This window comes from Gobio gobio (genome assembly GCF_949357685.1).
Source record: "Gobio gobio genome assembly, chromosome: 24".
NCBI lineage: Eukaryota > Metazoa > Chordata > Actinopteri > Cypriniformes > Gobionidae > Gobio > Gobio gobio.
This window is the reverse complement of record NC_137120.1, coordinates 39,188,923-39,213,583: the sequence shown is the minus strand read 5'-3', so window position 1 is coordinate 39,213,583 and position 24,661 is coordinate 39,188,923. Positions and strand designations below refer to the sequence as shown.

General features: G+C 36.5%; 2 protein-coding genes across 13 annotated transcripts in view; one reads left to right on the top strand and one right to left on the bottom strand.

Annotated features, from left to right (window-relative positions):
- mmadhca (metabolism of cobalamin associated Da) overlaps positions 1-14,254 on the top strand; it is a gene marked incomplete at its 3' end in the record, with an annotated part of 19,511 nt that extends 5,257 nt beyond the window's left edge. For 2 of the 4 annotated variants that reach the window (XM_079807569.1, XM_079807568.1), the window contains exons 4-8: positions 2,829-3,046; positions 6,202-6,310; positions 6,384-6,505; positions 9,971-10,057; positions 13,604-13,819. In XM_079807569.1, the coding sequence (XP_079663695.1) occupies positions 2,829-3,046; positions 6,202-6,310; positions 6,384-6,505; positions 9,971-10,057; positions 13,604-13,819 (752 nt within the window). Of the gene's footprint in view, positions 1-2,828; positions 3,047-6,201; positions 6,311-6,383; positions 6,506-9,970; positions 10,058-13,603 lie in introns of all 4 variants that reach the window. The other 2 variants (XM_079807566.1, XM_079807567.1) reach the window with 2 other exon arrangements.
- cep70 (centrosomal protein 70) overlaps positions 13,710-24,661 on the bottom strand; it is a 49,652-nt gene continuing 38,700 nt past the window's right edge. For 4 of the 9 annotated variants that reach the window (XM_079807558.1, XM_079807560.1, XM_079807562.1 and 1 more), the window contains 5 exons: positions 24,483-24,632; positions 20,287-20,455; positions 16,117-16,231; positions 14,253-14,332; positions 13,712-13,840 (listed from right to left, as the gene is read on the bottom strand). In XM_079807558.1, the coding sequence (XP_079663684.1) occupies positions 13,770-13,840; positions 14,253-14,332; positions 16,117-16,231; positions 20,287-20,455; positions 24,483-24,632 (585 nt within the window). In that variant the 3' untranslated portion in view covers positions 13,712-13,769. Of the gene's footprint in view, positions 13,841-13,869; positions 14,085-14,252; positions 14,333-16,116; positions 16,232-20,286; positions 20,456-24,482; positions 24,633-24,661 lie in introns of those variants that run through there. The other 5 variants (XM_079807565.1, XM_079807561.1, XM_079807564.1 and 2 more) reach the window with 3 other exon arrangements.

Below are 24,661 nucleotides of genomic sequence, written 5' to 3'. Positions count from 1 at the left end.
ACTCTTTCACACACTCTCTTTCTCTCTCTCTCTCACACACACACACACACACACACACTGAAACTCTGTGTTTTTCAGCCTCTGCCGCCTCAATATGAGGACATGAATGCATCTCCAGTCACTTCATGAGCATTTCACCGTTTCATTCAACAAATTGTCATATCACACACACACACACACTCTCACACACACACACTCACACACACACAGGAACTCGAAGCACACGGCAACCCGTCAAAATAATTCAGTTGAATAAAGTTGAGTTTAATAAAGTAATTGTGACAGGATTAATGTTGTACAGTAGAGCTACGTCTCAGTGTAATAATAATATATGTATTTAATGTATACAGTGAAGAATATGCAGTGTTATTTAATAGGGCTGGGTAAAAAATATCGATTTCTCGATTTTAATCGATTCTCATTTTTACAAAACAATATCGATTCTTAAATCCCAAGAATCGATTAGTCATCCTGTTTCAGTTGATGAATGAACGGGAAATTACTGCGCGCCTCCCATCCAATAAATCACTATAATCTTTGAGCTTTATTACTATTGATATGAAACAAAGTCTCAGATTTCAAATTACGTCTATTTTTTTTTACGAAATTCAAAAACATAAATACCGCTGTGGCGCGAGATCGCTCTGCTCAAGAGAACCGGCATGAACTGATCTTCTCTTCCGCCTTAAAAGCAACTGACTCTCATAGTTTACAGCATTAGTTCAGAGATTAGTTTTCCTTAAGAACATTTTCCAAAATCGAAAATCGAATTGTGAAATTGGTGTCAATGCCCAGCCCTATTATTTAACATTATACCTGCTTAATAAGCACATTTCATATTTTCTGTTGTATTGATGTCTTGATGTTGTCCTGCTGAATGTTAAAAGGATCCAGTGTTTGTTCATCAGAAATGATTTGATATTGCAGGAATAAACTAGCTAGTAGGCTATAAGTTAATGTTAATTTTAATGACAACATCTCAAATAAGAGGGCAAGTGACAAATATCAGTATCGGCCAATAATTGTTTTTTGGTATCGGCCCCAAAAAATCCTATCAGTGCATCCCTATTATGCATGCATGTTATATTTATATTACTAAATTAATAATTTAATTGTATTATATTTAACATTGTTTATTATTACAGTGTATAACAATGTAAAATTTGAAATAAAATGAAATGCAAATATATATAGTATACACTTAATACATATCGTTCTACGTGTATAATTTATTTATATCCATTTTACTAACAAATAACATTAAATTTTTAGATATTATATCTATAACAATATAGAATTGTATATACTTTTATTATATAACATATTTATGTATTTTATTACATCTATTAAGATGGTTTTATTTATTAATATGTATTATATATACATATATGTTTTTGCTTAACATAAAATGTTTAATATTATAGTGTACCGGTAGATAGTGTGATTTATCTTATTATTTCTATATATATATATAGAATTTTTTTTCTATATATATATATATATATATATATATATATATATATATATATATATATATATATATATATATATATATATATATATATATATATATATATATATATATATATATATATATATATATATATATATATATATATATATATATATATAGAAATAATAAGAGATAATAAACAAAAAATTTGTGTTTACATAATATCTGTGTGTGTACTCTGTTAATTATTATTTATATATAAATACACACACATTCATGTATATATTTAAGAAATATTTGCATGTATATACTGTATATACATTTATATAATCTATAATATATATAAATATAAATGTTTTATATATAAAAATATTTTTTTTTCCTTAAATATATACATGTTTGTGTGTGTATTTATATATAAATAATAATTAACAGAGTACACACACATATATTATGTAAACACAAACTTTTATATTGGATGCGATTAATCTTTTGACAGCCCTAATATATATATAATGTGTGTGTATGTCCGTGTGTGTGTGTGTGTATACATAAATATGAGTGTATGTGTGTATACATATATATGAGTGTGTGTGTGTGTGTGTATATATATATATATATATATATAAATATGTGTGTGTGTGTGTGTGTATATATGTGTGTGTATACATATATATATATATATATAAAAATGAGTGTGTGTGTATGTATACATGTATGTGTGTGTGTATATATATATATATATATAAATATGAGTGTGTGTGTGTATACATGTATATATGTGTGTGTGTGTATATATATATATATTATATATATATATGTGTGTGTGTGTGTATACATATATATGTGTGTGTGTATATATATATATTATATATATATATATATGAGTGTGTGTGTGTGTGTGTGTATATATATATATATATAATGTGTGTGTGTAAACATATATATGAGTGTATGTGTGTATACATATATATGAGTGTGTGTGTGTATATATATATATATAAATATGAGTGTGTGTGTGTGTGTGTATATAGATATATATATGTGTGTGTATATATATATGGATGTGCGTGTGTGTATATATATATGTATGTGTGTACATATATATATAAATATATATGTTTGTGTATACATATATGAGTGTGTGTGTGTGTGTATACATATATGTGTGTGTGTATATATATTTGTGTGTGTGTTAACATATTTGTGTGTGTGTGTATATATATATGTGTTTATGCGTATATATGAGTGTGTGTGTGTATACATATATATGTGTGTGTGTGTGCACCAATTTGATTATAAATTGATACTTTATATAAATACATTTGTATTATTATATGTAACATTAAATGTTTGTGAATGGTGTTTCTGACAGGTCCTAGAACAGTATGGCCAGATGAGACCATGGGTCCGTTCGGGCCTCAAGATCAAAGGTTCCAGTTGCCGGGCAACGTGGGTTTCGACTGTCACCTCAAAGGGACGGAGTTACAGATGCAGGTCCCGCTCCACCGGACGGCCCCAGATGTGTTAGCCTCCCCATCCAGCGGAGAGAGGCACGAGTTCATACTCGCTCAGTTTGTTCATGAATATCAGGTAAAAAATCAGAACACCTACAGAGACAGAGCGACACGCGTCATAATCTGAAGGCCACGCCCACCGGGGGGGAAAACAATCAAACAATCAAAACTGACTTTGCATTGCGGAAGGCTGCCTCCTTGTCATTTGGACTTATAACAAAAAACTGAACAATGTATAAAAGCTGATATGTGACAAAGTGTACAGCAAACAAGCTAAACAAAACCCAAAAGCAAAAACCCAGACGTTTTTATAAGCTGTTGACCCAAAAAACGAGCGTTTAAGTACAAAAAAGTGGATTCAGGCCATTGAGACAGAGCGCGACGGGTCATATTACACTGAGAACTACGACGACTAGAGGATAACGTAATCAGCGACAGTAAATATAATATATAAAACGGACATTTGGATATTTTCTTAAAGGGTTAGTTCACCCAAAAATGAAAATTCTGTCATTAATGACTGACCCTCATGTGGTTGGACACCCGTCAGACCTCCGTTCATCTTCAGACACAAATGAAGATATTTTAGTGTAAATCTGATGCTCTGAAAGGCCTCCATTGGCTCAATGCACTTTACACTCTCAAGACCCTTAAAAGACACTAAAGACTAAAGTTACAAAGTCCATCTCACTACAGCGGCTCTACAATAACTTTATGAATCGGCGAGAATAGTTCAATAGCGCAAAAAAAACATAAACGACTTATATAGTGATGACGATTTCAAAACACGGCATCATGAAGCTTCGAATCGTTATGCATCACTGAGTCGAATCAGCAGTTTGAATCGCCAAATTTCAGCAGTTTGACACGCGATCCGAATCATCATTCGACTCACTGATTCATAACGCTTCAAACCGCTGAATTGACTCACTGATTCATAACGCTTCAAACTGCTGATTCGACTCACTGATTCATAACGCTTCAAACTGCTGATTTGACTCACTGATTCATAACGCTTCAAACTGCTGATTCGACTCACTGATTCATAACGCTTCAAACTGCTGAATCGACTCACTGATTCATAACGCTTCAAACTGCTGAATCGACTCACTGATTCATAACGCTTCGAAGCTTCATGAGGCCGTGTTTTGAAATCGTCATCACTATATAAGTCGTTATTTAGGGTTTTTTTGGCGCATAAAAACTATTCTCGCCTCTTCATAAAGTTATTGTACAGCCACTGTAGTGAGATGGACTTTGTATCGACGTCTTTAGTGTCTTTTAAGGGTCTTGAGAGTGTAAAGTGCATTGAGCCAATGGAGGCCTTTCAGAGCATCAGATTTACACTAAAATATCTTCATTTGTGTCTGAAGATGAACGGAGGTCTGACGGGTGTCCAACCACATGAGGGGAAGTAATTAATGACAGAATTTACTTTTTTGGGTGAACTAACCGTTTAAGAGACAAAATGTTTACTGCACACACAGACATATTGAGACATACTGAGTGTCAGGATCCCAAAATTTCCCCATTCATCAGCTGAAGCTTCACATTTTACTGCCTTTATCCACTTTTATCTTCTTAAACGCTCGTTTTTTTGGGTCGACAGCTTATGAAAAACTTATTTCTGTGTTTGCTGTACACCTTATCAGCTTTTAGGCATTGTTCTGTTTTTTTTTCGTCCGAAATGACAATGAGGCAGCCTCACGCAATACAAAGTCAAGTCAACTTTATTTATATAGCGCTTTCAACAATGTAGATTGTTTCAAAGCAGCTTTACAGTGTGAAAATAATGCAGCATAATTTTATTCAGCTGTATAGCCATTCTGGAAAAAAACGCTGATGTCATCAGTTCATTTCAATTATCATGCAGTGACAGTGTGGGCTTTGGATCAATAATTAGATCAGTAATTTAGTTTAAATGGTTAATTTAGTTTATTAATTAGATTTATTTCGATGTTTAGTTGAAAAATTTCGTGTCAATCAAAGTCAATAGGCCTTTATCACACTTCCTATTTCCGGAAAGTGAAGCAGTGCACCTCTACTTCCGGTCCCATCGAGACTCAATAAAAACGCGGGTGTAACTGCAGCGATCCAGTGCTCTAATACTAAATAATGACATCCTTACCTCAGATTTGACCATTTCCTGACACTAAAAGAATAGAGGAGAGCGTGGGTGAGACTGATATGGTGGGATGAAGTTGTATGTTTGTGTGTTGTATGCATTTCCAAACTGCAGATGTTTACGTCTCATATCGTCAGCCTGCTGAAATGTTCCCATACAAATGTGCATTCTGAATAATAAATACATTTCTAACCTGCCGCAGTCCAGTGATTGTCTTCTCATTAACATCAACGTATCTCTTGCTAATCATATTTCATACCTGTTGTTACATTTTTTAATTAATTTGACTGATAAATACCCTTACGAAAGTTAACCATGATTTTATTAGTTTTTTTTTTTCGTGGATTGACTACCATTTGTATTAGTTTTACTACAAATACCATGATAAACTACAATAACCATGTTTTATTTTATTTTTAATAAAAACCATGGTTCATTTTCATGTAATAAATAGATGAATGAATGCGCGGTAACTGCCTTAAAGAAAGTAAACGATGTTAAGCATTTAATTAATCTTAAACAGTAATACTTTAACAGCGTGACTGAATTTTGGCATAAATGTGTGAATTACATATACTGTAGGCTACAGTGAAATGATTGTCAATGAAAAGTGACAGAACAATGCTAAAATATTAATACAAATCAATATGTTGATTCAGATCTTATTCGTCATGTCTCACACACTTAATCGCGGACACTATTTAGACGTGCACTGACACCGTGTGGTGAAATAATCACGTATGTTTACGACCCTCGGCTTATGTCGGATTAAAAAACTACAAGTTCAACAGAGTTTGGACAATCCTGTACACAGTAATGATCAGTTTATCTGTTCTCCTGTCTCTGAAAATGTCTGGATTTTTAAATCATCCTCCAGATGCTTATTTTAATTGTCATTTGTTCAGCTAGGTGTTCACAGCACATTGAAAACATGCATAACCGGAAGAATCAGCACTGCTTCGACGCGCACTTCCGGTATTCAATTCCTCTGTGATAAAGGCCTATGGAGAGCGTTGGATTGTCGGTGTGGGCGTGGCCTAAATACGCTCTGTCTCAGTGCATTAAACAGTGGAGTTGTGTTGTTTATTGAGCTGATCTGTGTTCAGGGTAAAGAGGTTTCTCTGGTGGCGCAGAGCGTCAGTAAAGCGGAGCAGTATTTCAGCCAGTCCAGTGTGAAGTGCTCCATGCATTCCTGCCCAGAGCTGCTCAAGAAAGGTACACACTTCACCTCACAGAAATACAGACTTACCAGAACTGTTTTTTAATAACCAAACCCTTGTTTTGACAGAGTTAGAGCTGTTTTTCCCAGTGCTGCCCATGAGTCCCATCACTGTCGTCACGGTAACACCAAAGAACCAGATGTTGGGAACAGAGGAGCTGATCAGAGATCGGGAGAAACTGCTGGATCATGTGAGTTTGACTGGAAAATTACATTATATATTTAGGGCTGTCAAAAGATTAATCGCGCTTAATCGCATCCAAAATAAAAGTTTGTGTTTACATAATATATGTGTGTGTGTACTCTGTTAATTATTATTTATATATAAATACACACACAAGAAATGTATTTAAGAAAAAAATATTATTTTTATATATAAAACATTTATATTTATATATATTATATAAATGTATATACATGCAAATATTTTGTAATATGTACATGAATGTGTGTATATTTATATATAAATAATTAACAGAGTACACACATATATTATGTAAACACAAACTTTTATTTTGGATGTGATTAATCGCGATTAATCTTTTGACAGCCCTAATTTTTTTATAAATAGACTTAAAGGAACACGTTGACTTTTTGTGACTTAATCTTATTCGCCGTATCCTCCAGAGTTAGATAAGTCCACACACACCATTCTCATCTCCGTGCCATAACTCTGTCTGACACACACACCGCTAGCCTAGCTTAGCACAAAGACTGGAGGTGAATGGCTCGAGCTAGCCTAGCTTAGCACAAAGACTGGAGGTGAATGGCTCCAGCTAGCCTAGCTTAGCACAAAGACTGGAGGTGAATGGCTCCAGCTAGCCTAGCTTAGCACAAAGACTGGAGGTGAATGGCTCCAGCTAGCTTAGCACAAAGACTGGAGGTGAATGGCTCCAGCTAGCCTAGCACAAAGACTGGAGGTGAATGGCTCCAGCTAGCCTACTGCTCAATAAGTGACAAAATAACGCCAACATTTTCCTATTTACATGTTGTGATGTGTGTAGTTACATCGTGTACTAAGACCGACGGAAAATGAAAAGGTGTGATTTTCTAGGCCGATATGGCAGGAACTATACTCTCATTCCTGCGCAATAATCAAGAGCTGTGAGCCGCCCCATGAGCGTAATGATATTACACAGCGGCTGAAAATAGTCCCCAGCGCTCTCTGTGTGAACAGGTTGTCACGTTGGTTATGTTGCGGAAGCAGTGATGTCAGTAATGCGTTACTCTAATCTGACTACTTTTTTCCAGTAATGAGTAATCTAACGCGTTACTATTTCCAAACCAGTAATCAGATTAAAGTTACTTATCCGAGTCACTGTGCGTTACTATTTTTGTCATTTTCCTTAGTAAAAATATATATTTTTTAGGGCCGGGACTCGATTAAAAAAATTAATCTAATTAATTAGAGGCTTTGTAATTAATTAATCGAAATTAATCGCATTTTAATCGCATATAAATATTTGACCTGAGAACAGTGAGAAGTAATTTTTTTCACATGGATTTTTAGTATACCATTGAATAATGACTGAATACATAAGCTTAATCAACGAAATATTGTTTATTTATTTCAGTCCAGCAGACCAGTGCAATGTTTGCCATTAAGTGTAGCAATAGCATATTTAGGTCCTTGTAACTTTACTCAGAGTCGGGCTAACGTCCACGCTAACTCCTGTGTTTTGCGTTGAGGTGATATTTGAGGCTCGATGTGCTGCGGTGATACGCAAATTCCTTGTTGCATAGCTTGCACACAACCATGCTCTTGTCGACGCTTCCATCTTTTCGTTTTTTAAAACAACATTTCACATCCACGGGCCAAGCAAAGCGGTCTCGTCAGCTTCTTCGTTCATGTTCACTGTGGTTTGTTGTTGTCAGAAGTCAAGAACGCTAGTTGGTGCTCCAGTATAATCGGTCCGTCGAAACTCATTCATTGAAAAACGTTCCGCGGTGCAAAAATAAGTGTGGTTAAAATTGTTATTTATCTTTTGCGTAATTAATCTTAATTAACGCGTTAAAGTCCCGGCCCTAATATTTTTGCTTTCTTCTTGCGTCTCGGGGAGACTATTTATGTTAAGTGAAGTCAAGAAAGACTGTCTTTATTACATTTTTTATTAAAACGTGTTTTTTTTTAGGGAACTTTTTTTATTTCAACTTAAAATATCAGGAGATACATAGTTGACGTTACTGTTAAAAATGCACTTTCTATAAAGTGAGTGTTGGCAAAAACAGTTGTAATTTTTATGTTGAGGTGGCAGGGGTGTTGAATGTAACTAATAAAGTAACTTGTTAACTAACTTAGTCACTTTTAAAATAGAGTAATCTGTAAAGTGACTTAGTTACTTTTTAAAGGAGTAATCAGATTACTTTTTCAAAGTAACTGTGGCAACACTGGACGGAATTAGCCTTTTTTCATTGCGCCAACTGTCTAGAAAATCACAACTTTTCTTTTTCCGTCGGTCTTAGTACACGATGTAACTACACACATCACAACATGTAAATAGGAAAATGTTGGCGTTATTTAGTCACTTATTGAGCAGTAGGCTAGCTGGAGCCATTTACCTCCAGTCTTTGTGCTAAGCTAGGCTAGCTGGAGCCATTCACCTCCAGTCTTTGTGCTAAGCTAGGCTAGCTGGAGCCGGTTACCTCCAGTCTTTGTGCTAAGCTAGGCTAGCTGGAGCCGGTTACCTCTATAGTGAATTTGGCCTTTGTTTCCTCATATTTATTAAATCATAGCTGGACAATCTCATGCTCTTAATCACGCTGGTGTGCTAAAAAACGTAAATATTAATGTGATACAATATTTTTACTTGTACAAAATTCTAGGGGTGCCACTAATTATGGCCAACATGTTTTGGAGAAAAGCATTTATTTCATATTGTCCTCCCCCCCGACTTTCAATTATTTTACTTCAATGAAAGGTTTGATTTTTGTGAAACATTGCAGATTTATTTTTACAGCCATCTTTGATCATATTTACCAGGGCTGCCAATAATTCTGACTGTATATATTAATTGAGGTTTTATTATATACATATTTATACATTTAATTAAATGTATTAATATATTTAACATTGTCTAATATTATAGTGTGTGTGTGTATATACAGCATATTTTTTTGCTGATTTTAATTACTATATTACAATGATATTCATTGATAAGTGAATATATCAGAAGTTAAAAATATTGAATAGGTGAATATTGATAGAACATATATGATTCATAGTTTTAAATCAAAATATAGCATATAACAGTTTTGGGCAGGTGAGATTTATACTAAGTCTGTTCTGCTCACCAAAAATAGAGTAAAAACGGTAATATTGTGAAATATTATTACAATTTAAAATGTTTTTTAATTGAAAATGTAATTTATTCCTGAATTTTCAGCAATGTCACATGACCCTTCAGACATCAGTCTAATGTGCTGCTTCATATCTGTGAGGAAACGGTCACACTTGATCTGGATTCTTTGATGAATAGAAAGCTCAAAACAACAGCATTCATTTCAAACTAATTTTTTGTAACATCATACATGTATATACTGACACACACATACACACACGAATGAATTTGTCCCATTTATGCTGTAAACTGTGAATTATTCCTTGTGGTGAATCTAAAATGTGTGTTAAGACGGCTGACACACATGATTCGTTGCAGTTTGTCAGTGGTGCTAAAGAAATCTGCTTCACGCTGTGGAGAGGAGGATACTGGGCCGATTTCATCAACCCATTGTCAGGGAAAGCTGTGAGTACCTTTATCTGTCCAAACAGATGCTTGGAGCTCAGGGGGCGTTTACTAAAAACTCAAACGTTTTTCCAGTAACACTTTACAATAGACATGTGCCGGTAAACGGTAATACGATATACCGCAATAATGAACATGCACAATATTGTTATCGTGGGCACTTCAAAATACCGTGAATAATTATTTCTTACGAATTATTCAGATTTTTAGAATGAATTTTAAGAATACTTTACCCATCAACCGTTTAAAATGAACAACACGTCAAAGAGGAACGCACACTGATGTAAATAGACCGTGCATGAGCCGAGCACATGGCGGAATGAGGAGACGCTGAAGTGCACATCGACAGCAGAGGGCGCTGACGCAACAGCAGAAATGCAGCCGTTTCCCCAGTAATCACATAACCTAATACATAATACTTAAAGACTTAAGGCTATTCATTTTCAAACTTGCATTTTATATTTTAATCTGGACTAAATTACATGCCCTAGATATTGTTTGAATATGTTCTGACTGTTGTTCAATCACACACTTTACAAGGCTCCAGTATTTAACATTAGTTCCTTCATTAACAAGCTGACAATGAAAAATACTTCTAAAGCATGTATTAATCTTAGTTAAATGTACATTTCAGCATACCTATTGTTCTTTATAATTCTTTTGCACTTTAATCTGTTTTAAATATTTTTTTACTTTATACATTTTTGTGTATTGCTTTATTGTATTTAAATGTTTGGTTCTTTTGTTATAAGAAAGTGATTTAACCTGTTATTGTATGACAACACTTTTTTTGCAACTTATTTCAATATCGTGATAATACCGTATACCGTGATAAAAGCTTCAGCAATTAATCGCAACATGAAAATTTGATACCGGCACATGCCTACTTTACAATAAGGTTGTATTAGTTAACATGAACTAACCATGAACAACACTTCCGTTCTGCATTAGTTTATCTTTGTTAACGTTAGTTCATGGTGCATTAACTAATGTTAACATGATTTTAATAATGCATTAGTTAATGTTGAAATTAACAAAGATAAATAAATGCTTTATAAGTGCAGTTCATTATTAGTTCATGTTAACTAATTTAGTTAACTAACGAACCTTATTGTAAAGTGTTACTGTTTTTCCTTTTGTATTTTTCGCGTACAGGCGACAACATTGTCACGGATGTTTAAACGGATCTGTGAAAATGACTAAAAGCGTATTAAAGGAACACGCCACTATTTTTTAAAATAGGCTCATTTTCCGACTCCCCTTGAGTTAAACAGTTACCGTTTTTGAATCCATTCAGCCGATCTCCGGGTCTGCACTTTTAGCATAGCTTAGCATAGATCATTGAATCTGATTAGACCGTTAGCATCTCTCTCAAAAATGACAAAAGAGATTGGATATTTTTCCTATTTAAAACTTTGAATGAGAGTATAGTTGCAGCCATATCGGCCTAGAAAATTACAACTTTTAATTTTCCGCTGGTCTTAGTACACGATGGAAGAGTCGAGTTTTAAATAGGAAAAATATCGAAAGTCTTTGGTCATTTTTGAGCGAGATGCTAACGGTCTAATCAGATTCAATGATCTATGCTAAGCTATGCTAAAACTGGTGCCAAACATTTAACATGCTAGAAACATAAACTCGATAACGGTATCGTTAGTTTAGTGATTGTGAAAATGGTCATGCGCATTACTGGCATTGTCTTTAAAGGAAAACGCCCAATTTTGGGACTTTATCTTATTCCCCGTATCCCCCAGAGTTAGATAAGTCCATACACACCATTCTCATCTCCGTGCCATAACTCTGTCTGACACACACCGCTAGCCTAGCTTAGCACAAAGACTGGAGGTGAATGGCTCCAGCTAGCCTACTGCTCAATAAGTGACAAAATAACGCCAAGGTTGTCATGTTAGCCGATTTTTAGGCGCTGCATAATTTAATTTTCCGTCAGTCTTAGTACACGATGTAACATCACATCACAACATGTAAATAGGAAAATGTTGGCGTTATTTAGTCACTTATTGAGCAATAGGCTAGCTGGAGCCATTCACCTCCAGTCTTTGTGCTAAGCTAGGCTAGCGGTGGTGCATCAGACAGAGTTAAGGCATAGAGATGAGAATGGTGTGTGTGTGTGTGTGTGGACTTATCTAACTCTGGGGATACGGTGAATAAGATAAAGTCCCAAAGAGTCAGCGTGTTCTTTAATGTCAATGGCAGTAATGCGCATTACCATTTTCACAAACTCGTGTTTTTGTAGTTTTACACAGTTTGCATTGTCAAGCCCCCAAAATGCTGTTGACGTTTAAATAAATGGAAAAATGCAGAAAAGGTTAAGTGATTAGTTGAAAACTGGGTAACACTTTAGAATAATGGTCATTAGTTAATGTATTAACTAACATGAACTAACCATGAGCAGTACATTTATTACTGTATTTGTTAATCTTTGTTAACGTTAGTTAATATAAATCCAGCTGCTCATGTTAGTTCACACTGCATTAACTAATGTTAACAAAGATTCTAATAAAGCATTAGTAAATGTTAAACGGTTAGTTCACCCAAAAATGTAAATTCTGTCATTAATTCCTCACCCTCATGTCATTGGACACCCGTCAGACCTCCGTTCATCTTCAGACACAAATGAAGATATTTTAGTGTAAATCTGATGCTCTGAAAGGCCTCCATTGGCTCAATGCACTTTACACTCTCAAGACCCTTAAAAGGCACTAAAGACGTCGTTACAAAGTCCATCTCACTACAGTGGCTCTACAATAACTTTATGAATCGGCGACAATCGTTTTTGTGCGCAAAAAAACCCTAAATAACGATTTATATAGTGATGACGATTTCAAAACAAAGCGTTATGAATCACTGAGCCGAATGATGATTCGGATCGCGTGTCAAACCGCCAAACTGAGTCGATTCAGCGGTTTGAATCGCCAAATTTCAGCACTGATTCATAACGCTTCGAAGCTTCATGATGCCGTGTTTTGAAATTGTTCATCACTATATAAGTCGTTATTTAGGGTTTTTTTGCGCATAAAAGATATTGTCGCCTCTTCATAAAGTTATTGTAGAGCCACTGTAGTGAGATGGACTTTGTAACGACGTCTTTAGTGCCTTTTAAGGGTCTTGAGAGTGTAAAGTGCATTGAGCCAATGGAGGCCTTTCAGAGCATCAGATTTACACTAAAATATCTTCATTTGTGTCTGAAGATGAACGGAGGTCTGACGGGTGTCCAACGACATGAGGGGAAGTCATTAATGACAGAATTTACATTTTTGAGTGAACTAACCCTTTAACATTTACTAATGCTTTATTAGAATCTTGTTAACATTAGTTAATGCAGTGTGAACTAACATGAACAAACCATGAACAGCTGGATTTATATTAACTAACGTTAACAAAGATGAACAAATACAGTAACAAATGTACTGCTCATGGTTAGTTCATGTTAGTTAATACATTAACTAATGACCATTATTCTAAAGTGTTAAACGGCCGTGTAAAAGTGTGTGTACATTCATCTATAACACATTTTTCTTATTGCAGTTTTTTGGCGATCAGACGGCGGACTCCGTCCTCCAGAAGGATGTTCAGCGTCACGCTGGCTTTCACATCGAGGACCTGGCGTCTTGTACAGTCATACGTCACGTATCAAAAGGGACGCCCACTTTTGTGTTGACCCTGATCACTAACGCACCTTCCAACAGTCTGATCATGGAGAAACTGCAAGGACACTGCAGCTCCTCGGAGGAAGGCGAATGATGGACGGCTTCTGCACTATTTCTACCAAAAAAAAAAAAAAGTAGTTTCTTAAGAAATTTTTAATACGAACTTTCCGTGCTGTTCTGAGCTGACTCAGAAAACACACAGCAAAAATGCTAATTTATTTATAAGATATCACATTGTCTAATACACACAGCAAATCAGTTCTGAAATCACATGGTGCTTTACAACACATCAGCCTTTAGTCACGCCGTGGACTTGAGAACGCGGACAGTCGGTAAAACATCATCTAGAGTCGGGACGTCTGGGAAAATAATGCCACAAAACAAGGTTATCGTCTGACAGTGTTTTTAGAAAGACTACATCTGTGCTTATGTTCAGATTGTAGTGCACTAGAATACTAATGAACTGTGTGTACTTTACATTTGAGTTTGACTGACTGTATAGTTGAACGAATAAAGTTTGGTCTCACCCAGCGTTTGCAGAAGTTCCAGTATAAATGAGTGGAAAACCGGGAAGAATTCCTCATGTTCCTTCAGCTTGACAATGATACTGTGAAATACAAATGAAAACACCAGCAGTTTCCGAATGAGCCTTCATGCATTTTTTTGTAGGTTGTTCCTGAAACCATTCTCATGCAAATTGAGCTTAAAAGGAACACGCCACTATTTTTGAAAATAACTCTAGGGGAGATGAGCCTAAACAGTTGAGTTTTACCATTTATGAATCCATTCAGCCGGTCTGGTGGTAGCAATTTTAGCATAGCTTAGCATAGATCATTGAATCTGATTAGACCGTTAGCATCGCGCTCAAAAATGACCAAAGAGTTTTGATATTTTTCCTATTTAAAACTTGACTCTTCTACAGTTACATCGTGTGCTAAGACCAACTGAAAATGAAAAGTTGTGATTTTCTACACCTATATGGCTAGGAACTACTTTCTCATTCCAGCGTAATAGTCGCGGATCTTCGCGGCCGTACCATGGCAATGATATTACAGCGCCTGAAAGTAGCCCAGCTGGGTAACTTACGGCTCTAAGTTTGTGTAGTTGCAGAGAAAGTTTCAGGCTTGCAGGCGACAAATTGTGTTGTGGATTTAGCTGTGATTAGCCATGGTTCTGTGTGTTGTAAAGGGCTGTGATAGTAAGTCGAAGGTGTAACTACCACCATGTTTCACAGAATACCAACCAATCATTGCGCCGCTGCAGCCATGGCACGGCCGCGAAGATCCACGACTATTACGCAGGAATGAGAAAGTAGTTCCTAGCCATATAGGTGTAGAAAATCACAACTTTTCATTTTCAGTTGGTCTTAGCACACGATGTAACTGTAGAAGAGTCAAGTTTTAAATAGGAAAAATATTGAAAGTGTCTTTGGTCATTTTTTGAATGAGATGCTAATGGACTGATCAGAATCAATGATGTATGCTAAGCTATGCTAAAAGTGCTTCCGCCAGATACAAAGATCGGCTGAATGGATTCAAAAACGGTAAAACTCAACTGTTTAACTCTAGGGGAGTCGGGAAAATTAGCCTATTTTAAAAAAAAATGGTGTGTTCCTTTAAAGGCATAGTTCACCCTAAAATGAAAATTCTGTTGTCCCAAACCTATAGGTAAAATAAAGCTAAAGGTATATACGTCTTTGTTTTGCTGTTAAAGAAAGATTGACATTGATTACCATAGTATTTCCTCCCCTACTATGCTAGTCAATGGCGGGGCAAGATCTGCTTGGTTACAAACATTCTTCCAAATATCTTCCTTTGTTGTAAGGTTCTTAAAGCAAAACATTTTCATATTAAATTTTTTTTATATATATATATATAATAAACCATTCTTACAAAGCAAGAAATTGTCCAATAATGTAAAAAGGTTGGCAACACTTTACAATAAGGTTCAATTCATTAATGGATTAGTTATCATAAAATAATGAGCAAAACTTGTAAATATTAATTTCTTCATATAGTTACTTAAAATTTAAAGTTATAAGTTATAGTATTATGAAAATATTTGACAAAGAACCAAAGTATATTTATAAATTAATTGAAATACTGTCGCTTGCCACATAGTTGTACAGACGCATATACCCTATTCATAACAACATGTATTCTTATGTCTGTGCCATAGTTATTATATTGATTAATAATAGATAGTTAGCGAATCTGTGTGCTTTGTATATGTGCATTTCTGAAATGCATAACATGTACAAGTCAATTTAAATTGTAATGTAGACGCATTTTCTGTGAAGCTGCTTTGAAACGATATGTATTGTGAAAAGCGCTACACAAATAAATTTGAATTGAGCACAATCACAAATTCGAACAAGAAAAATGGACATACCTGTCAATGTCTCCGCTTTCCAGAAGGCCATAGAGCTCCTGACTTGCCACATTTCCGGACTGGGCCACAATTTCGGCTACCTTGTTGACAACCTCGCTATGGGGCGCTCGATCATCTGTCACAAGATATGACCACATTAATTCAGAGAGGAAGAGGAAGCTCACACTTCATGTAATCAGGGGTTTACAAACTGAGAGGTTCAGAAGCTTCTATGGGTTCCCCAGAAATGTAATAAAAGACAAAATGGTTAAAGTCTACCAAACATTCTATCTGTTCAATTTTAAATGTTTCTCTCTTTCCTTGATGTATACATGCTTTCCAGAGTTGTGTGTTTGCTTTGTCTTTCTAGTAAGTTTTTCTCACTATAGTCCACTTTATCTTCCTTACTGGGCTTTCAAGGCAGTACACTTTCTGCTTACACACATTTATTGTGAAAGTTGCTTATACAGAGATCGACATTAAGCCGGTTCACACGCTTGTCCTTCAGACAAGTAAATCTGTCATTCACTTGTCCGAGTAAAACATTTGCTTGTCCGGATTTTTTTTGTAAATATAATCTATACTGAAGCAATATTCTCACCAGTGTTTAATCAGCTTTGACATATTTAAATATGCATATTTGTCATATTTGTACCTTTTTATAAAGGGCATTTTTCCATAATCTTATTAAATATAGGGTATACTTCGGCTTTCCTTTTATATTCTTAAATTTGATCAATAAATTAAATTAGAATAAGACACTATAGGGCTGTTACCAATCAAATTAAATCATTTACACTGAAAAATGACAACTGTATTAAATAATGTTATGAGATTATTTTAAATATTTTTGTATATACACAAATAAGAAATGTTGGAAAGATGAAACTAAACCACCAGTAGGTGGCGCTGTGACCGTCTGAATGAGCGAGTCATTGAGTCGATTCAGTGAAACGGCTGAATCATTCAAGAATTTGGCGATCGTTTGTGAATAGGTCAGTGAATCTTTGATTCAACCAATTCATTCAAACGCTGAATCATTCACTAACACACACTAGGGCTGTCAAAATTGCTCAAAAATGACGTTCGAATATTCCCTCTAAAAAAAGCAAGAATATTCAAACTATTCGAACATCTGGTTGCGCATTTTATCAATGACGCGCATTACGTCAATAACAGGACAAATGAATACAAAAGACACATAACTACTTATATAGGTAGTCTATTTAAGTTTAAACATATTTGACAACGTATTACACCTACACAAAAACAAGTAAATCAACTAATGGCTAAAGACCGCAGACCTCACTCTCTCTCGCCCTCGCGCTCTCTGCGCATAACGGTTTAAATGAACACACACACATTTTGAGACTGATCAAGAGTTTTGTGCAAGCAATTTAAGGTCGCGACTCTTGTCCCAAATATAGCAGGCTTCATTCAGTGATTGAAACAAATATTAATATAAGTTTTACAGCATATTATTGAACGCTCCGAGCGAGCTGTGCTGTGTTAAACAAGAAACTTTTCCTTGACATGAAACGGTAAATAATCAAACTAGTGGAAGCAGTGCATTTATCCTTCATTCATGCAATATCTCTTCAGTCAGTACCTCGGCTTCATTGCTTGACAGAACTCCCTGAAGCCGCCTCATCCACGACACTGATCGCTCTCATGTCCTTACAAATGAACAAAATTAATTTCTCCGTTATGGCCTCTTGTCGTGTTGCAGACAGAGAGCTTGTGGCGGGCGATGCAAAGTAAGGCTGGTCCAGTTTGCACATACAAATTAGTTGCTTATATTTACAAAACGAGCCTACAAAAGCATAAAAAAGCCCGTTTAATAAAGAAAAGTTCACGAAACTAAGTGAAAACTCACTAAAGTGTTTAGTGAAATTAGGAAACATTTAGATATCATAAATTGAGTTGTATAAGTTAACGTTACATTTCTACATACATTTTGTTCTCATGTCACAAGTAATATCAAGGTTTATTTTGATCTGTTTTACATGATTCTTTTGTAGTGTGGTTTTCGGTGAAGTGTACTAAAATAAATATCGTCACCTGTGTACATTAGCCCACTTCTTCTCGACGCTTTTCCTGATAGTTTATAGAACAATTACTCAGAGTCGCCATCTGTCGTCTCAAAGAAAAGCACAACGGCGAGCGCGTCAAATATAAACACCTCGTCCGTTTGGGGAGGAGCGCGCGCAGTCAGCGGAGGCTCGCGCTGCGGAGACAGGCCATAGTAAACAAGGCTTCAGGCGCGCTAGCGCCCACTCGCAAAGCAGACAGCCACGCCCCTTCTACCGCGGGCGTTTTTTCCTCCACATTTTTTATTTATTCGAATATTAATTTTCACCTTCGAAATTCATTTTTTAAAAACTATTCGAATATATATTCGAATTTAGAATATTCGTTGACAGCCCTAACACACACGCTGTTGCTGTGAGATGTGTTACGGTTCTGCTGTGATATTTGTTTGGAACTGTTTTCACAGCTGAAATGGAACAAAAACAGTCCATATTGCTTCTAAAATGTAAGTGACTTAATGTTAATTAATTGTTTATGGAGCTGGCGTATGAAATCAGTGTCATGTTCAGTCGTGATGGTATTCAGGAAAACAACACTCTTGTTAGTGTGATGTTGCTTAACTGTATCATATGTTATAAATATAAAAACTGCACAATTTTAACTGTGTGTGTTAACTGAGTTTCTGTGTGTGTGCGGCGCTCATTTGTTTCTGATTTTCTCCTCGAGAGGCTGCGCGAGCCTCAACAGCTCAAGCTTATTAACGTCAGTTGGTTTTATATTATTATCCACAATCAATCTCCACTTACACTGAATGCAGAATCATTATTGCACTTTGGTGATTCCCTAGTTATTTTTTGTTTTGACGTTTTAATCAGGATACTTGTCCGTCGGGCAAGTAAAATTGTTTTTCACTTGCCCCTTCAAAAAATCCACTTGCCCCAGACAAGCGTTAATGATGTCGAGCCCTGATATATAAATAATGTTTCATTGAAAAATGTTCTTCAGGTTTATACATCCAATATTAAAGTATAGCCAATTTAAGTTTGGAAACAATATGTTGTATTTATAATGTCACTTACTATTTATCTAACAGTTTAAATGTTTTTTTCATATATAAAAATATATAGATGGATTTTAGGAAGGGGTCCCTCATAAAAGGTTTGTTATATTTGGGGGTCCTTGGCTTCATAAAGTTTGAAAACCCCCGATGTAGATAATGCTCAGACTAGTGTTAGACCGATATATCGGGCTGATTTTTGCGATTTTTACGCGTATCGGCCGATGCAAGGCTGCTGCGTTCGCCGATATTTTTCCCTGCATTATTTACAGACAGGCGTCCACAGGGCAGCTCTCACCGTCTTCAGACTCTCTCGCATATTAATCAAAATCAACTGAGAATTGACACGATGGTAAAAGGTGGAAAGACTGAAGTTTCACGTGGAGCATTGGGAGATTTTTTCCTGAATTACCGCTGGTGTTGCTCTACAAGAGATTAAGTTCAGTGCACCTACACTCTAAACAATGCTGGGTTAAAAATAACCCAAGTTGGGTTGAAAATGGACTAACCCAGCGATTGGGTTGTTTTAACCCAGCGATTGGGTTGTTTTAAGCAAACATTTAACCCAACCGCTGGGTCAAAACAACCCAATTGCTGGGTTAGTCCATATTCAACCCAACTTGGGTTATTTTTAACCCAGCATTTCTTAGAGTGTAACCATTAAATGACTAGGTTGTAAATAGTTTAAAAATGAAGTATAGAACAGTCAGTGTGCACTTTATTATGCTGCTCGCTTGTTGATACTGTGTGCAATAGTGTAATTATTTTATTTATGCTTAAATATTTATTTTCAGAATTTATTGAAACTTTTTTTTATTCTTGTTCTACCTCACCTGTTTTTACTATTTGTTAAATGTATTTTTTTTTTTTGTTCAATAAATGTTCCTTTTTAAAAATTTTAAATTGTTATCATCCTGATCATTGTGTCATTTTTATGATGTAAATTGAGGGAGCAAAAGCAGTATCGGCTCAAGAAAATCGGCAGCCCGTATCAGTCATCGGCTAAGGCTGATGAAAAAAAAATTCGGTATCGGCACAAAAAAAATCCGTATCGGTCGACCCCTAGCTCAGATATATCTGGAGGCGTTTAGAAATCTCAATACCCAAGTCCAGAACATCTCTGAGGTTCCTCATGGCGTTGTTCATCTCGCCCAGTTTGGTGTAGACCTCATTCATGCGAGGATAGATTCCTGTCAGGGACGGGGCGTCAAAGAGTTTCTGGAAGTGGGCGACCATGGACTCCAGGGTGTGTCTGGTGGGACTCCGCAGAACCTGAGGAACGTGGAGAATATCATCAGCTGACGGATTATTAAAGGAACACCCCACTTTTTTTGGAAAATAGGCTCATTTTACAAGTCTCCTAGAGTTAAACAGTTGAGTTTTACCGTTTTTGAATCCATTCAAGCGATCTTTGTATCTGGCGGTAGCACTTTTAGCTAGGGATGCACCGGTTGACCGGCCAAAAACCGGAACCGGCCGGTTTTTACTTCTAGCGCGCGATCGGCAACCGGCCGGTTTTCTTTGTATTTTTCTGCCGATTTTTCCGGAAGTGCGCCCGCGTGCACATACGCGCCTATATTACAATCATTCGCGAACACGAACATGTCACATGTCACTGTGTTACAAACGGAAACTGGAGAACTGAGGGAAGAGACGAGATGCTGAAGGGAATGAAGAGCCGCTTTCCTGCGCGATCTGAAGTTGCGCGAGCTTACCTCTCCGCCCTGCACAAGTGCAGATAGTGAGCGTTTGTTCAGATCAGCTTCTCACGTGTTGGATCGGATGAGAATGAAACAGACTAACTTGTGACAAAGCCGAAATACTTCTTTTTGTAGCCTAAAGAAGAACATGCTGCACTTTAGAAATGAAATACTATCAGTTCTGTAGCCTATAGGATGATCATTTTTATTTTACCTTAAAATTAACTTAATTTGACTTAATTTACTTAATTTGATTTAAAAAGCACCTGCTGTAGCATCTTAGTTTTTTTCGTTGCACTAAACATTATTTGATTCAACAGTTTGGAACAATTATATACTTCGGTTTTATTTAATTTCACTGGTAAAGACTTTTTTTTCTTTACACTGAATTTAAAAACAAATGCTGATGCTAAGTAACGTCTTTGTTTGGATTGCAGAATATGCAGTTGTTGCCTTTAATTTCACCTTTCAGCCTTTTCATTTCCAATTCAATTTCCCGTTAATTTCAGATTATGGACTTGTTTTCATGAGCCAAAAGCCAATTTAGCCTGTTAAATACCAAATAAACATCTTGTTCATGTATACTTTCGCTCTATTATTGTGTAAAAAAAAAAAATCGGAAATTGGTATCGGAATCGGCCAGTTTTATTGAAAAAAAATCGGTATCGGAATCGGCCATGTAAAATCATGATCGGTGCATCACTACTTTTAGCATAGCTTAGCATACATCATTGATTCTAATCAGTCCATTAGCATCTCATTCAAAAAATGACCAAAGACACTTTCAATATTTTTCCTATTTAAAACTTGACTCTTCTACAGTTACAGGGCTCGACATTAACGCTTGTCCGGGACAAGTGGATTTTTTGAAGGGGCAAGTGAAAAATAATTTTACTTGCCCGACGGACAAGTATCCTGATAAACCGTCATTAACAAAAATAACTAGGGAATCACCCAAATGCAAGAATGATTCTGCATTCATTACTGTAATTGGCGATTGACAGTGAATGATAATAATGTATAATGACCTGACGGTAACGTTGCACTGTTGACGCTCGCGCAGCCTCTCGAGGAGAAATCGAAACAAATGTGCACCGCTCACACAGAGAAACTCAGTTAACACACTGCCGTAAAAATGTAGAGTTTATTTATATTTATAACATATGATACAGTTGCAACGTCACATTCCCAAGAGTGCTGTTTTCCTGAATAACATCACGACTGAAAATGACACTGATTTCATATGACAGTTCCATAAACAATTATTAACATTAAGTCACTTACATTTTTGATGCAATATTGAGTGTTTTTGTTCCATTTCAGCAGCGAAAATAGTTCCAAAAGATCACAGCAGAACGAGCGTCACAGCAACAGCGTGTGTGTTAGTGAATGATTCAGCATTTTGAATGAATCGATAGAATCAAAGATTCAATGACCTATTCGTAAACAACCGCCTCATTCTTGAATGAATCATCGTTTGAACGAATCGACTCAATGACTCGCTCATTCAGACAGTCACTTGCGCCACCTACTGGTGGTTTAGTTTCATCTTTCCAGCATTTCTTATTTGTATATTTAAAACAATCTCATAACTTTATTTAATGCAGTTGTAATTTTTCAGTGTAAATTATTTAATTTGACTGGTAACAGCCAGTGTCGTCTTCTAATTTAATTTATTGATCCAATTTAAGAATATAAAAAGGAAATCTGAATCATAGCCTATATTTAATAAGATTAGGGGGAAAATGCCCTTTATAAAAGGTAAAAATATCACAAATATGCATATGTCAAAGCTGATTGAATACATTTTATTTACAACACACACTCACAAAATTATTATTTTATTTTTTTCCGGACAAGCACATTTTTTACTCGGACAAGTGGATGACAGATTTACTTGTCCGAAGGACAAGCACGTGAACCGGCTTTATGTCGAGCCCTGAGTTACATCGTGTGCTAAGACCAACTGAAAATGAAAAGTTGCGATTTTCTACACCTATATGGCTAGGAACTACTTTCTCATTCCTGCGTAATAGTCGCGGATCTTCGCGGCCGTACCATGGCAGTGATATTACAGCGCCTGAAAGTAACCCAGCTGGGTAACTTTCAATGTGACCGGCGCTAAGTTTGTGTAGTTGCAGAGAAAGTTTCAGGCTTGCAGGCGACAAATTGTGTTGTGGATTTAGCTGTGATTAGCCATGGTTCTGTGTGTTGTAAAGGGCTGTGATAGTAAGTCGAAGGTGTAACTACCACCAGAATACCAACCAATCATTGCGCCGCTGCAGCCATGGTACGGTCACGAAGATCCGCGACTATTACGCAGGAATGAGAAAGTAGTTCCTAGCCATATAGGTGTAGAAAATCACAACTTTTCATTTTCAGTTGGTCTTAGCACACGATGTAACTGTAGAAGAGTCAAGTTTTAAATAGGAAAAATATTGAAAGTGTCTTAGGCCATTAGCATCTCATTCAAAAAATGACCAGTTTAGAATCAATGATGTATGCTAAGCTATGCTAAAAGTGCTACCGCCAGATACAAAGATCGGCTGAATGGATTCAAAAACGGTAAAACTCAACTATTTAACTCAAGGGGACTTGTTAAAGGGTAACTAAACCCCTGCTCAGAGCTTAACTCCACCCACTGGCAATTTTCAAAAAATGCTGGAAAAGTGGGCAGAGCCCGGCGGACACAGAGGGGACAAACCGAGGGCGGGGCTGAGCGGAGGGCGTGCACCTGAGACCCGCAGTGACGGATTGATTGACAGCTGTCAGACTCGCGAGTCGCAAAGATGGAGAATGACTGGAGTGACGCCAGCTTTGCAACAGAGCGGTCATTTCTCCTACCTTGACGTGAAGTAGAGGAGGGTGGATTGTCTGTAACAGACACAAACCCGGAGCCTTATCAATGCGAGCCGCAGCTCAAACTGCGTTAACTCCCGATGCCGATGAAGCTAGTGAAGCAGCCGCGCAAGAGAACTGACCTAATCTATCTGCGTCCGCGGCAACCACTTGCGTGTCCGGGTTCGAAAGCGCGTCTCATGTATGAAAATTATCTGTACACATGACGGGCGGCAATAATATCGCAAGAAAAGCCTGACGTGTACTGACAACTGCATTATTTAACCGTATTTTCTTCAATACAATGTTAAAGCAAGTGTCAAGTGAGTTTCATTCATAATGTTTCTACTTCATGTAACATGACAGTTCATACTGGAGTGAAGCCGTTCTCATCGTGTGATTGGGGGAAACATTTCTGAGGGCGTGGTGAGCTCGTGCCAGGGGCGCGGATAGTGAGCCGTTGGAGGTACCATCCTACGTCACGATGTACCACAACGTCCAATAGGAAAATTCAACTGCAGTAGCCACCGTTCAACCTTAAGAGGGCAGCACTTTGGCGGTTTTACACCATATTTTATAGAATTAAAACACTTTATACTCAAATGTCAAAACATTTACTCGAATCAATGAACAGCATTAATAAAGCCCCAGTATTACAGATCATTAACTAAAAAAAGTTGGTTTAGGGTTTAGTTACCCTTTAAATGAGCCTATTTTCAAACAAATAAAAAAAATAACACTTGGGGAAGTGTTGCATTTACCTTGTCGTCTGACGCGGTCTCGTCGAGAAGCGTGTCGAGGATAAGCATCAAGTCTTCCACCCGGACACAATCTGGAGATGTGGCTATTCTGGCCTCGGGCTGCCATGGCAATAATCTCTTCTCCAGTCTGACGAGGGCACGATGAACATCCTAGTAAAACAAACCAATCACATTCAAAC